Source organism: Equus quagga, chromosome 13, assembly GCF_021613505.1.
Source record: "Equus quagga isolate Etosha38 chromosome 13, UCLA_HA_Equagga_1.0, whole genome shotgun sequence".
Classification (NCBI taxonomy): Eukaryota; Metazoa; Chordata; class Mammalia; order Perissodactyla; family Equidae; genus Equus; species Equus quagga.
The window spans coordinates 28,155,357-28,168,431 of record NC_060279.1 but is presented as its reverse complement, the minus strand read 5'-3'; the positions used below and the strand labels follow the sequence as shown (position 1 = coordinate 28,168,431).

General features: G+C 38.0%; 1 protein-coding gene across 1 annotated transcript in view; it reads left to right on the top strand.

Moving 5' to 3' along the window:
- The window catches only part of LOC124249888 (apolipoprotein R-like), a 31,560-nt gene extending 18,736 nt beyond the window's left edge, over positions 1–12,824 (top strand). Inside the window, exons 2-4 of the mRNA XM_046681406.1 lie at positions 5,491–5,661; positions 7,595–7,770; positions 8,360–12,824. Coding sequence (XP_046537362.1) covers positions 5,491–5,661; positions 7,595–7,770; positions 8,360–8,497 — 485 coding nt within the window. The 3' untranslated portion in view covers positions 8,498–12,824. The remainder of the gene's footprint in view (positions 1–5,490; positions 5,662–7,594; positions 7,771–8,359) is intronic.
- Positions 12,825–13,075: the final 251 nt, after the last annotated feature.

The window sequence follows — 13,075 nt, the reverse complement described above, 5'->3', positions numbered from 1 at the left end:
TAGCTTTCACCTGATTGATGGCGGGTTTTAAAGTGTAAATTGCACCACAGAGTTGTCCAGACTTGAGAGAAGGAATCAGGGCTTTTGCATCCGAGTATCAATTGGGCATTGGTTGCTCCTGGGAGGCAGGGTATAATTTCCTAGGTACATCAGGATGAGGTGGCTCTTGTCATCTCAGCACATTCTGTGGAGAAGGTTGCAGGTCTAAGCCATTAACTGCAGCACGAGCAGCATCTATAAGACGGGCACACCATTGGGTAAAGGTCAACAGTGTTGATTTTACTCCAAAATGGCTGGTTCAGGTCCTGACAGGAAACCATTATTGGTCAAAAAGTGAAAATTATTTCAGTATAAAGGAAAATCTTGGATTTTAGAATCAGTCTTCGGTTCAGAATTTGGCTTAGCTACTAATTATCTGAGAACTTTGCGGGCAGTTTACTTAATCTATCTGAACCTGTTTCCTCATTGACGCAATGAGGAAGGTAAAAGCCATGTCACAAGGTTTTTTAGAGGGTTACTTATGATAATCTATGTAAAGTTCTGGTACACTACATGCTTAAAGATTAGAAGGTTAACAAAACTTTCTAGTTAATCATTTAAACAACTCTATTGTGGTTCCTCTTTCTAAAGGAAGCAGCAGTTCAGTGGATTTATTTGTTTTCCTTTCTCTCTAGGAAGTTATTTAATTATGCTTTCCTCAACATTCCAAAGAACTTTCCTCAGTTATATTTGGTAATTCTTCTCATTTATATTTGACAGATAAGCATTTTGGCTATTGTTGGTCTATAGCTGTCATTCCAGCTCTGCTGAGTAGTGAAGATGGCATTAGACAGTTTCCAGAGCTTACTCTTTTGTTTGGACAGCTATCTTTGTCTCTTCCAGGAACAGATATCCACAGTTGGTGGGCAAAATATAGAATCCTGGTTGGTAATTTCTTGTGTCCCACTTAAGGAGACTAAATTTAGGAAATGATCTGGGTGAATATCCAGGCAGTCCCAGATGGTTAAAGAAAACTTAATCTTGGGGTTAACAATCTATGAAGAATAACAAATGTGCCTTCCATCCACTTGTCTTTTAGTGCTTAAGGACAAAATGCTGGTTTTCACTCAGATCCAGCATCGTTCAGATATTCTGAAAGTCATAATAAATCTTCCTTTCTTCTTAATTCATCATCCTCAATCATTTAACTTTCAGTGCCTGCTTTTTTTGGTCTCAAAACACAGCGTGAAATAGTTCCACACTAGACTAGTTTCACAGAGTGAATCATTTAGTGTTTTATGTACATCAGAAAACCCAGGAATTAGGGAAAAGTTCCCACTGAAGCATCATAAGAATAATTATCGTTTGGACTGGATTCTTGAGTATTTTCACACTTAGAGACTTGTATTTCTCTGTTCTGGCTAGACCATAAGCTACCTAGAAAGAAGTTTAATTTTCTATATTTTTACAAACCCACTCTTCTATGGGCAATTTATACCCCTGATTAAAGAAACCACTTCCCTGGACAGACACTGCTTCTCAGACATTTTATTTTTTTCGTGCTATGACTTCTAATTCCTGCAGAGTGTACCACATACACTGTGCTTCATGAGCTGCAGTCCCTTCTGCCTTTTGCTCTTGTTTACTCACAGAGGAAGCGTGTATGCATCCAGAAAGGAACTCATTATATGCGCTATCTGAACAGCAAGGAAGTCTTGGGGTTACAATGGCAAATACATAATATCCCAGAGAGCTCTCACATGAAGCCCCAGACTCTCCTCAAGAAGGGGGCCTTATCAGCTTGCCCCTATCAGAGCTATGCTCAGCACCTAGTCTTCTAGCCACTGCCCCTACCCCTCCGCTTTAGTGACACATAACTGGGACTTTGCCAAGGCACAGTTCCTTGGCTTAGGGACCATTTTAACTGTTACTTAGAGAACTGTTCTTCCTCTTGATTCAAGGTGTCTGAGAATGCTGAACCCCAGGGCAGCACCTCTGAGACTCTGCACCATGCCCCCCACATTGCAGAGCATTTTCCAAGCATTGTACTTCTTTGGGGTCTTGACCCTACCACTGTGCCCTTCTGGCCTGTGTGGTGAATACAGTAGTTATGGAGAAAAGGGAGAAGTTTCTCTAAGATATGGAGAAAAATACCCAATTAAAAATTAATCAAATAAAGTCAAATAGGAGAAATTCATAACCTTTTTGAGAGAGTACACTGAACTATGTTATTAATAAAAATGAAGAATTTTAAAATAGAAAAGAAATTGTTCTAGATAGGGGTTATTATTATGTCTAGAATAACAAAGTGTTGATGTGCAAAAATCTTTGTGAGCCTCCTTTAGCAAGGAATAATCTTTAATTTTCAAATTAATTTCTTATATTTAAACACTCCAAAACACTTAAAACACATTTACTTTCCATATGAGCTAATTATGCTGTCTAGGATCTTAGTTACTGATTGATTAGAAAAAAATTTCCAACAATAAAACAAAAATATTGTCTTTTATGACAAATACTAAGTAAATTTTCAGAGTAAAATATAGGGCACTTTGAAAACTTAAGCTGTTATATAAATGCAAAGCATTATTGTTGAAGTATAGGGACATTTTCACAAATGAATGAGAAATGAAAGTGCTGGAGAGAACTTACCAGATCTAGTTGGAGATCTCTTTGTATGGAAATAAATTTGTTGTTATATTATTTAAATGGAAACATCCTTTAAACAAATTGATATTTTTCTCTTTTATTAGCTAACATTTTTTATCTGAAAGAATTAATTTTCATAATAAAATAAAGATATTTATAAACATATTCCCTGAAACAGCTGTCAAGGCATACAAATGGAGGATTTGGGATAGCTTAGAGGGAAAATCCTGACCCTAAAATAATAGCTGAATATTCTTATGTGAGCTAGCAGATTGATTTAAAAGTGTGGAAGCCATACTTTCTTCATCACTGAGAGTGGCCGGGGGAAAGCGTGGATTTATTAAGGAAGCATCTGTATTTTGAAGATGATTTTTTACATCAGATGCAAGAAAATTATTGGGGGAGAGTATTAATTTAGCCTATGGCGTCAGTACAGGATAAAGAACTTTAAGCTCAGAGAATTTTCGGTCTTCCAGGTTCATCTCTGAGTTCCCCTCTCTTAGAGTCTGAGGTAGTAGAGAAAGATCTTATCAGATTTGTCAACAAGTCTTTCTATTATTTATTATGTTTCTGTTTCCCTCTCCCCTTCTCTTCTTTTCCTTCAAATCTTCCCATTACCGATGGCCCCAACCCCCTGAAATGGCACTTAATGTCTGTCAACTCTGACCTAAATCTCCCTTTCTGATTCTGCCTCCCCTTTCTCTGACAGAAACAACCTTGTGATGCCAGAGACTTTGCTCATCGCCTCAGTATTGATCTGCTTCTCCTATCTTATCAACTACTCAACTTCTACTCATCCTTCAAGGTGTATCTCCTACTTATTCCTGGACACCTTCCCTCAATACTCCAGTCCTCAGTTCTGTCAACACCTTCTCCTATAGAACTCATTTCCTGTCCTAATCTGCTGGCACTGGAGTGACTGGTGTGGTATAACTATTTATATGGCTACGTCTTATCTTTTTAAGTACATTGCAATCATGCCCCCTTAATATTACCAAAAAAGCCTACTACAGAACTCCATCAATATGTTTATTCATAAAAATTAAGAGCTATTTTTTACATTTCTATGGAGGTGCTTAATCTAAAGTTTAAGAAAGGCTATATGGAAGCCTTAAATGAGATGACTTATACACAGTTGAATTTCTTTTCCTCACTACTAAAACAATTTACTTTGGAATTACTGTTACTCTGCTTTCTGAACTTCCCCCCGCCCCCCCCCCCCCCCCCACTGCCGGCTCCCCAAAGTTGAAACTTTGGGAGGAGCAGAGGTAAGGGAAACAGTGCTCCACCTGAGCTCATTCTTGGCCTCACGGGTGTTCAGATCTTGCTCTCCCTTTTGTGAGTTGTTGTTTGTTTGTTTGTTTGTTTGTTTGGGTTTCTTCTGATGAGTCTTTCATCATCACTGAGGGATCTGCTAACTGCAGTTCCTGGAATCCGGTTGATCCCGGGATCCATCTCCAATTCTGGTTGATCACTTACTCTTTCCTATCTTCTAGATACCTAGTGACTCCTAGAGGATTTTTTTTTTTTTTACTGAGGCCTTCCTCTCTCCTCAGGTGGTCCTTTTGGACTGGCCCAAGACAATTCTACCAAGGCTGTCTTTCTTCTGCAACCCATTTCTAATCCCCTGGAAGTACTTGCTCACCCTGTGTTCTGAGTGATGTGTGTAGTACAGGCCAATCTCAAGGCAGCACAAATCTGTCCACTCTCACCATCAGAGACACTAGACAGCCCATCTTTTGCATTTTAGATTTCTCAGGCAGGAGTTCGACACTAGTCCACTGTGTCTAATGTCCCTCCAAACTGAAGGGAAACATATTAAGCTTTCTCAGTGGTCTCCTTAGAGCCCTACTCTCAGTGTGAAGGAGAAAGACACCAACACATGTGCCTCATCTAGGAGTGAGGATAGTGTCCACAGGATATCAAAAGCTCTATAAAAATCTACTTCTCTAGGGTGCCACCTGTGGCTGAGTGGTTAAGTTTGCATGCTCCACTTTGGTGGCCAAGGGTTTCTCCAGTTCAGATCCTGGGCACAGACCTAGCACTGCTCATCAGGCCATGCTGAGGCAGTGACCCACATAGCACAACCAGAAGGACCTACAGCTAGAATATACAACTATGTACCTGGGGGCTTTGGGGAGAAGAAGTAAGAAAGAAAAGAAGATTGGCAACAGATGTTACCTCAGGGCCAATCTTTAAAAAAAATACTTCTCCAAATATTATTCTTAAAAATGTTTTAGTTCCTGACCTTTTAATGTCTTTGATTTGGATGAGAGTGTTAAGAGTTTTCTAATTGGTTCTGAGCTACATACTTCATCAGTTATGGGGTGTTACTGGACTTTGCAAGTAACAAGAAGAGTATTGTTCTTCAGCCAAATCTTCGATTTTATGGCCTTTAAATATCCACTGGTGCCACATAAAGTAAGTATTCAATGATTGTTACAGAAAGCAGAAAATAGCAATATTCCAGAAAGTAGCAGCAAACTTTGAACTGATACAAACCTGAGTTTAATCCCTTTGATTCATGTTACTGGCACTTGCTAGCTGTGACCTTATGTAGAATATTTGACCCCTCTAAGTTTGTGTTTTCTTCTCTCTAGAATGAGTATGATGTTCATACTGCCAGAGAGTTAGTGTGAGGATTAAATGGCGTAACATATATAAAATGATTAACACAGTGTCTAGCAAATGGTCAAGAACTCAATAAATCATTCCTAGTTATTTTGTAAGGAAATGAAATATACCTCAGCAGAATAATTAAACGACTTATTTCTCTAAAATGGAAACAGTCCCACACTCTGAATTGTGCATTACATTAAAAGCCAACTCATTCTCTTCCATCCTTCTCTTTCACCATTCAAGATTGCAGAATGCCTCCCATCATAGCCCATGGATCCCGTAAAGATGTGAGTCTATTTTTTTCCTCTACTACTGTGGTGCAGTATGAATGTGATGAAGGATATGTTCTGGTTGGAGAAGCTAAAATCACCTGCAAAAATTCACGCTGGTCGTCTCCAGCCCCTCAGTGTAAAGGTAACTGCAGTTTTACTGATGCCCCTTGCTAAGAAAGTAGAACCTCCATGAAAGTGCTGACAGCTGGGTCTCCTCCCTCCCAGCCAAAGGCAGCACTTAGAAATGTGTGCTTTGTTTATTTATTCATTTCATGTAGTTAATACATACATATGGTACAATATTTTAAAAGTCTGAACCATCACCCAGTTTAGCACTCTTGAAGTAACCACTTTTACAAATGTGTGTGTTTTGGGAGGTAATCTAGAGGGCCATTTTTTGCTTTGTTTTAATTTAAATATAATATACTACAGAACTGTGTACAAATCTTAGGTGTACAAGTCAACAACGATCACAAAGTGAAACCATCCATGAAATTATCACTCAGGTCAAGAAGTATTACCACTGCCAGAACTCCACAAGTGTTCCACGTATCCTCTGCCAGTCACTCCTGACTCTCCTCCTCGAAGGAGGTCACTAGTCTAACTCCATGGATTTAGTTTTGCCAACTTTTTAACTTTGTGTAAAGGAAATCATGCATGTACTCTTTTGCACCTGGCTTCTTTCCTCAACATTATGTTTTGGAAAATCATTTGTCTTCTTTTATGTAGAGATAGCTTATTTATTTTCATTGCTTTATAATATTCCTTTGGATGAATATACCATAGTTTACATATCTTATAGAAGTTTGAGCTTTTCATGTTTTAGGCTACTATGAATAACGTTCTTATGAACATTCTTTTGCATGTCTCTTGGTACAAATATGTAAACATTTCTGTAAGGAATAAGCTTAGGAGTAGAGTTGCTGTTCCATAGAGCATACACATGCTCATCTTTAGTAGATGATGCCAACTTTTGTTCAAAAGTGATGGTAACAATTTAGATTTGCACCAGTAATGTATGAATGTTCTAGTCTTGATAAACAGAAGTTCTAAATTTCAATTTAGTTCAATTTATCAACCTTTTCCTTCATTTTGGAGGCTTTTGTGTCCTATTGAAGAAATATTTGCCTACATTTCACAAAAATATTCTCCTATGTTATCTCTAAGAGCTTTATTATTTTCCCTTTCACATTGATATCTCCAATCTACTTGGAATTCTTATATGTTTATGGTGGATAGTAGGGGTCAAACTTTGTTTTTCCCCAACGGATATTCAATGAACCATGTACCACTTATTAAACGGACCATAGTTTCCACACTGCTGTGCAGTGCTACCCTCATCATAATTCAAGTGTTCGTGTACGTATGGTTCTGTTTCTGCACTTACAGATAAAAATTTTTAATTTGAGAGAATCAGTGAGGATTTAGAAAATTTTAGTGAATATCTGCTTAAGTTTGAATGAAGACTCTTATGGATAGATTCCAAACTCCTTGAAGCAACTGATACCTCTGTTGGAGCCTCAGACATGCCACCACCTTCTTATAATGAAGTTGACCTGGTAGATTTCTAGTTGACCACCAAGATTAGGTGTGCCTTTTTATCACACTGATAATAGCAACTCAAGGGGCTAATTTCCCACCATTAAGTCCATTTAACACAGGAAGGTAGTAAGGGTATGAGAGTAAAAATTACATACTTAGGATCGTGAAAATAATGAGGTTTTGAGATATAGTAGTTTCGAAAACTCAGATTCTAGGACCTGAATACCTAGGTTCATATCATAATCATGCCACCTGAAGGCTATGCAACCTTAGAAAAGTCATACAAATTATCCATACCTAATTTTTCTCTCTAGAAAAATGGACAGCATAATAGTGTTTTATTGTAGTATATACAATAACATTATTATTATTAATTTTATTGGTATAATCATACAATCAATGGACATAAAGAACAACACTCAGCATGCAGGTATAGTTTATTATCAGTGTTTCTTACCCCTTCAGTATTCTTCACTATTGTAAGATCTTATTCTGAGAATCACAGGATGATCAAAATTGTGTTTCCATTACAGCTCGGTGCCGGAAACCAGAGATAGAAAATGGAAATCTGTCTGTGGACAAGGATCAGTATGTGGAGCCTGAAAATGTCGCTGTCCAGTGTGACTCTGGTTATGTTGTGGTTGGTTCTCAAAGTATCACCTGCTCAGCGAAGGGCACCTGGTACCCAGAGGTGCCCAAGTGTGAGTGGGTAAGTGGCATGCATTTCAGGGTGTTCTATCACATTCTAAAAGTGGTAGCCTGCTCTAGAGCACTGTCAGCCAACATTGACGAGACCTGACTTTTGTCAGGACTCATTTCTGAGTTGTTTCAATCACTTTTGGAATCAGCAACTTTCCCCTCACAGCACTTTGTGAGCTTGTTAAGGCAAGTTCTTATTCTCTCACTTTATAGCAAGAAGGACCAAGCCACTGGGTAGGAGAGTTCCATAGATCCAGGTGACCTGGCCCCCAGCTCTGTATTTTCTACAATTAATGCTATGCTTTTGCATAGCCATCAGAATGATCCCTCCAATTGTCTCTGAAGAGGCCCCCTGGGGTCTCTGCAGCACTGTTCTCTCCCTGCTTTGACAGTTATTCATTGCTGCCTGAGAGCAGCATGGGTCTGGGCCCCAGGGTGAACACCTTGCTGAAACACGAAATATGTTTTGATTTCTTCCATCGGTCCTGAGGAGGGTCTTGATACTCCAATTTTGCTGTCAGGGAGGCATCCTGAAGGAATCTCATGCCTTCACAGTTTGGAGAGAAGCCTCTCAAAATCCATCTTTTTATCTCTTTTAGGAAGTCCCTCGGGGCTGTCAGCAAGTGCTAACAGGCAGTAAACTCATGCAGTGCCTCTCAAGGCCAGAGGATGTGAAAATGGCCCTGGAGTTCTATAAGCTATCTCTGGAGATTCAACAGATGGAGCAAGAGACTTGAAGAGGAACCCCAGTTAGAAATCAATACATCTATTTTTCTCTTCCTTCTTTTCCCCCAAAATAGCGAATTAGGTACATTTCTCTTATTAGCAACTTTACTGTTCCTTAAATACTATTATTTACTGAAAAAAATTATGTTTTAGGTGAATCTGTTGATATTCATAGTGCTACTGATAATGTGGAATTATTGATGAGTTACATCTTAGCTCAGCTTAAGCTTCTGCTTTCCAGGGTTTGGTGGAATGACAAATATAAATAACCACCAGTCAAAAATCCAGTGTCTTTGTTTCCACTTTGATTCCTGTGTAATGAAAACTTAGAGCCCTATATAAATCACTTCCTAATGTTTCTCTGATTAACTTTCTGTTTTACTGTATCGGAAGGTATATGTGGTCCTGGAAAATGCATAGTTGTGCCTTGTCTGCAGTGTCTTTGCCCTTTATTTTCACCTCCTTCAGTGCCCGGGTCAAACATCACATCTTCCTCCAAGTCTTCTCCTTTCTCTCTCTATTTGATCACCAGTGTTTCTCTAGAACAACTTCTCACTTCCTCTTTCTCTTTAAGGTACATTTGACTTTGCTTGACATCTCTTCCACCCAATAATAACCAGCCTGAAAGTCTTTGAAAGCCTGATCTGTGTATAACCCGGGTATTCCTCCCGAACATGCAAAGTCTTCCAATTCAATCTGATCACTCTTTTCTTTAATATTTCAATTGAAACGGCTTTAGTGTCTCTCTTAGATCAGATTCCTCAGAAGCAGACCCTGAGAAAAAGATCCACATGCAAGTATTTATTAAGGAAGTGTTCCAAGGAGAAATGGGAAAAGGAGTAGGGTGAGCATGACAGGACAGGGAAGGAACCTAGCGGGGCCATCAAGCAAAGTCCTACGGAGGGTGGCATAGCTTTGTCCTAAGAGGGAAGTCTGGATTATGAATTTGTTTAAATTTCGCCCCAATTCCAGGTAAAGGAACCGGTCTTTCCTTCTGCTGTACCAACAATTATTGGTGAGGGGCCACTCTGGGGGCACACGAGCCCTCAGGGCATCCAGTTATCTGTGTGTGAGGGCAAAGCTGTCTAGAAGCTGGAGGGGAGTCCTCCCAAGAGATTAGAAGATATGACCATGAGAAAACAAAGCACACATAAGCCTGCAGAGGGCTGCACAGAAACGGCAAAAGGATCTGAGGGGGCTGGCCAGAGCTCCTCAGGGCTTATCTGACGCAAGACTGGACTTTCACATTGAATGTTATGTAACTGTGATCTTAAAAGACCATTGCCTTTCCCTGCCACCAGGAACATCTTCTAGCTGACTTTCTCTGCAAGACACTACCAGCCTCTAGGCTTTTCTGGTCTGACACTTTCCCTTCTCAAATCTCCCCTTGTCACACTTCACCCATTCTTGCCCCTACTGCCCCTCAACCATTTCCCTTCACTTTATTAGGGAAAGCACTTTAGCTCCCTGTCTTTCTCTAGTCTCGGGGCTTTTATGTCCAAAAATTCATGAATGTACTTAGATAAATAAAGGGCCATCCATTCCAGGTGTGGGCACCAAGCTATAGAGAAGATTCAGGAGAATCTCTGAAATATGAGTCTTTCCGTATTTCCTTCCCTGTGGTCTCTATGGGGCACAGTGTGCAGACATTTTCGCACTTAAGTGAATCATGTCATGATCTTTTTATTTGTTAATTCTAAATTAATTACACATAATTATAATTATGGAAGTAATGTATGCATATGAAAACAAGAATTCAAACCTTACAAAGGGATTTATAAAAACTAAAAATAAAATTATCGTCTCTGCCTCAGTCCTACTCTAACTTGAGTTTTTCTGCTAATGACCTTAATCACTCTAAAGAGGATGCACACAATATATCATTTGACATTTTATTTCTAAACCATATGTTTTGATTTCTTGCTACAAATAATCAGTCTAACTCCTACTTTCCCCCTCCACTCTCCCTCAGTCAGTTTTATATTCTTTTATTAATTACCTATCTTTATGGCTTTAAATAATGTACTTAACTTCTTTTACTTACACAACTTTATTTTTAATAACTTACTATTTTATTAAAGTAATACAAGTAGATAATTAAAAAGTCATACAATCCCAAAAGATTTATAGTGAAAATTCTGGTATTCTGACCCACTCAATCCCACCCTTTGGTCTTATTCCCCCAAAATAACCACTTTCAACTCCTTTAGCTCTTTCTTATCAGTTTTATCTATATATTTCCAAATAATATTTTCATGCCATTTATGTTTATTTACTATTTTTAATTATATACTGACCTGCTTTAAGAGAGAATAAGAGTTTAGGTCCTTTGCAGCATCATGTTTCCTCACAGTGTTGTTATATCCTGCTCCTTGTTAAATTAGTATTCAACATTCACATTATTATGATATGCAAATCTTGATCTTTGCTAAGCCAAGGTAAGCCAAGCAGTATCTATGAACACGTTTCCTTATAAGACAACTCTTTAACTTTTATGGCATTAATAACTTCTCTTGTTTTTTGGTTTAGTTTTCTATGTTCCTCTTGCTGATTCTTGCTACATGCTCCAAAGATCTATCATAAACTAGCAATATATTTCCTAATGCTCAGACACGTCACATCCTGTTTCAACTCCACACACTTCCCCACCACCACTCCAACAGACTTCTTTCCCAGGCCCTCTGTTCACTGGTTCTGAAATGAACTGTTTACTTTTAAATCTTAGGTCTTCCCTTCGCTGTTCTTTTTATTACTTTGATTCCAAATCTTCATGAGTTTTGGTTTATTTCCTCATTTCTGCTGGAGCAGATCCTTCAGAAGGTGCCTAAGACAGGGTGCCTGGGAAGTAAATTTTTGAGCCTTTACATGTCTCAAAATATATTTTTTGGCTACCCTTACAGTTAATTGATAGACTGCTCATATGTAGAAGTCTGGACTCTCAAAATTTTGAAGCCATTCCTTCATTGCCATGTGCTTTCCAGTGCTGCTATGGAATAATGCACAATATTCCAATCATCGATACAAAATTATTGATCTGTTTTTTTCTCTCTTTCTCTCTGGGAGATTTTAGTATCTTGTCTTTATCCTTGCCGCCTTGCTGTAGGATGTTTTTCATGCATTGACCTGGGTACTTGCTGGGACTTTTTATCTGGAAATGCATGTGTTTCAGATCAGGGAAAATTTTTAGAATTTTTTTTTTGTTACTTTCTGTTTTTGTTTTGTTTTGTCATATTTGTTTTGTTTTCCCTAGGAACTCTCTTTAGTAAGATATTGTTTTAACCTCTCTTTTCTGTCCTACTTACCATATCTTGTTCTTTGTGTTTTGCTTTTTAGGAGATTTTCTTGACTTTGTATTTTAAGATTTTTATCGAAGTTTAAAATGCATTCATCATATTTTAATTTCCAATAGCTTGTTCTTGTTCTCTATATGTTCCTTTTAAGTAGTATCCTGTTCTTTCTTCATTGATGCAATATCATTTTTTCTGTCTCTGAAAATATTAATTATAGGGTGGGGTTTGGGAAACATTCCTTGGTCTCTGCTCATATGAAGGAATGGGACCCTAAAATATTGATTGACATATCTATACGTATGAGCAAGGTTTCTCTAATGGTGAACTTCTTTGTGGAATGATGGGGATCAACACAGTTAACTGTTTTTATGTTTGTTTTATTTTTAAATGGGACATATATCTCCAAGTCTTTTCTCTGAGGGTGCTCGATGCCTCCTGAGAAGATTTCTGGAATCCCCTCCCTATTGATCTATCAACCTTAGTATTTATCTTGAGTTTCTACTACTTATATGGACTATGTAAAATGAATAAATGAGTGCTTCTAAGTTTATGTTCTACTTCACTGCCCTTTCCAGCTGTCAACCTCTATCTACATACTATTATTTTTATATTACATCATTTATAGTACTTTGATTCTATTCAGTATCTTTGACCACTACCCACTGAAGGAAGAACTAACCTTTGCTGTATACTACGCTTACCATTTCATTTGTGGGCTTGGTTCACAATGTGTTCAATAATCATTCATAAAAGGAATTTGATGTTCCATGAGCTAAAACTTTGTACGAAAGATCAATTTTTAAAACTCTCTGCTGAATGTAATTCCTTCTATGATGCCACAAACCAAAAACAAGTGATCTGTTCCTTTTCTGCATTTAATGGAGATCCCAGGGCCATGAGAAAGGCTAGGAATAGCCAAGATAATCTTGAAACAGAACAAAGCTGGAGGACTAATCCTCCTAGGTTTCAAGACTGATTACAAATCTATATTAATTAAGACAGTGTGGTATTGGTATAATTAGTATGAAGCTGACTATGCAGCTGAATATAGAATCCAGAATATATATAATTTATATTTAGCTTAATATATTTATCTTAATTGTGACAAATTTGACTCTTCAATGTAAAGAAAGGATATTTTTTGCGATATATATATGCCCCAGGTCAATCATAGAGCTACATGGAAAAATTATATCTTGACCCTTAATTTACATCTACCCAAAAGAAATCCAAAGTGGATTATAGACCTATATGTGAAAGACAAAAAAAATAAATAACACACATAGGGGAATATGTTCA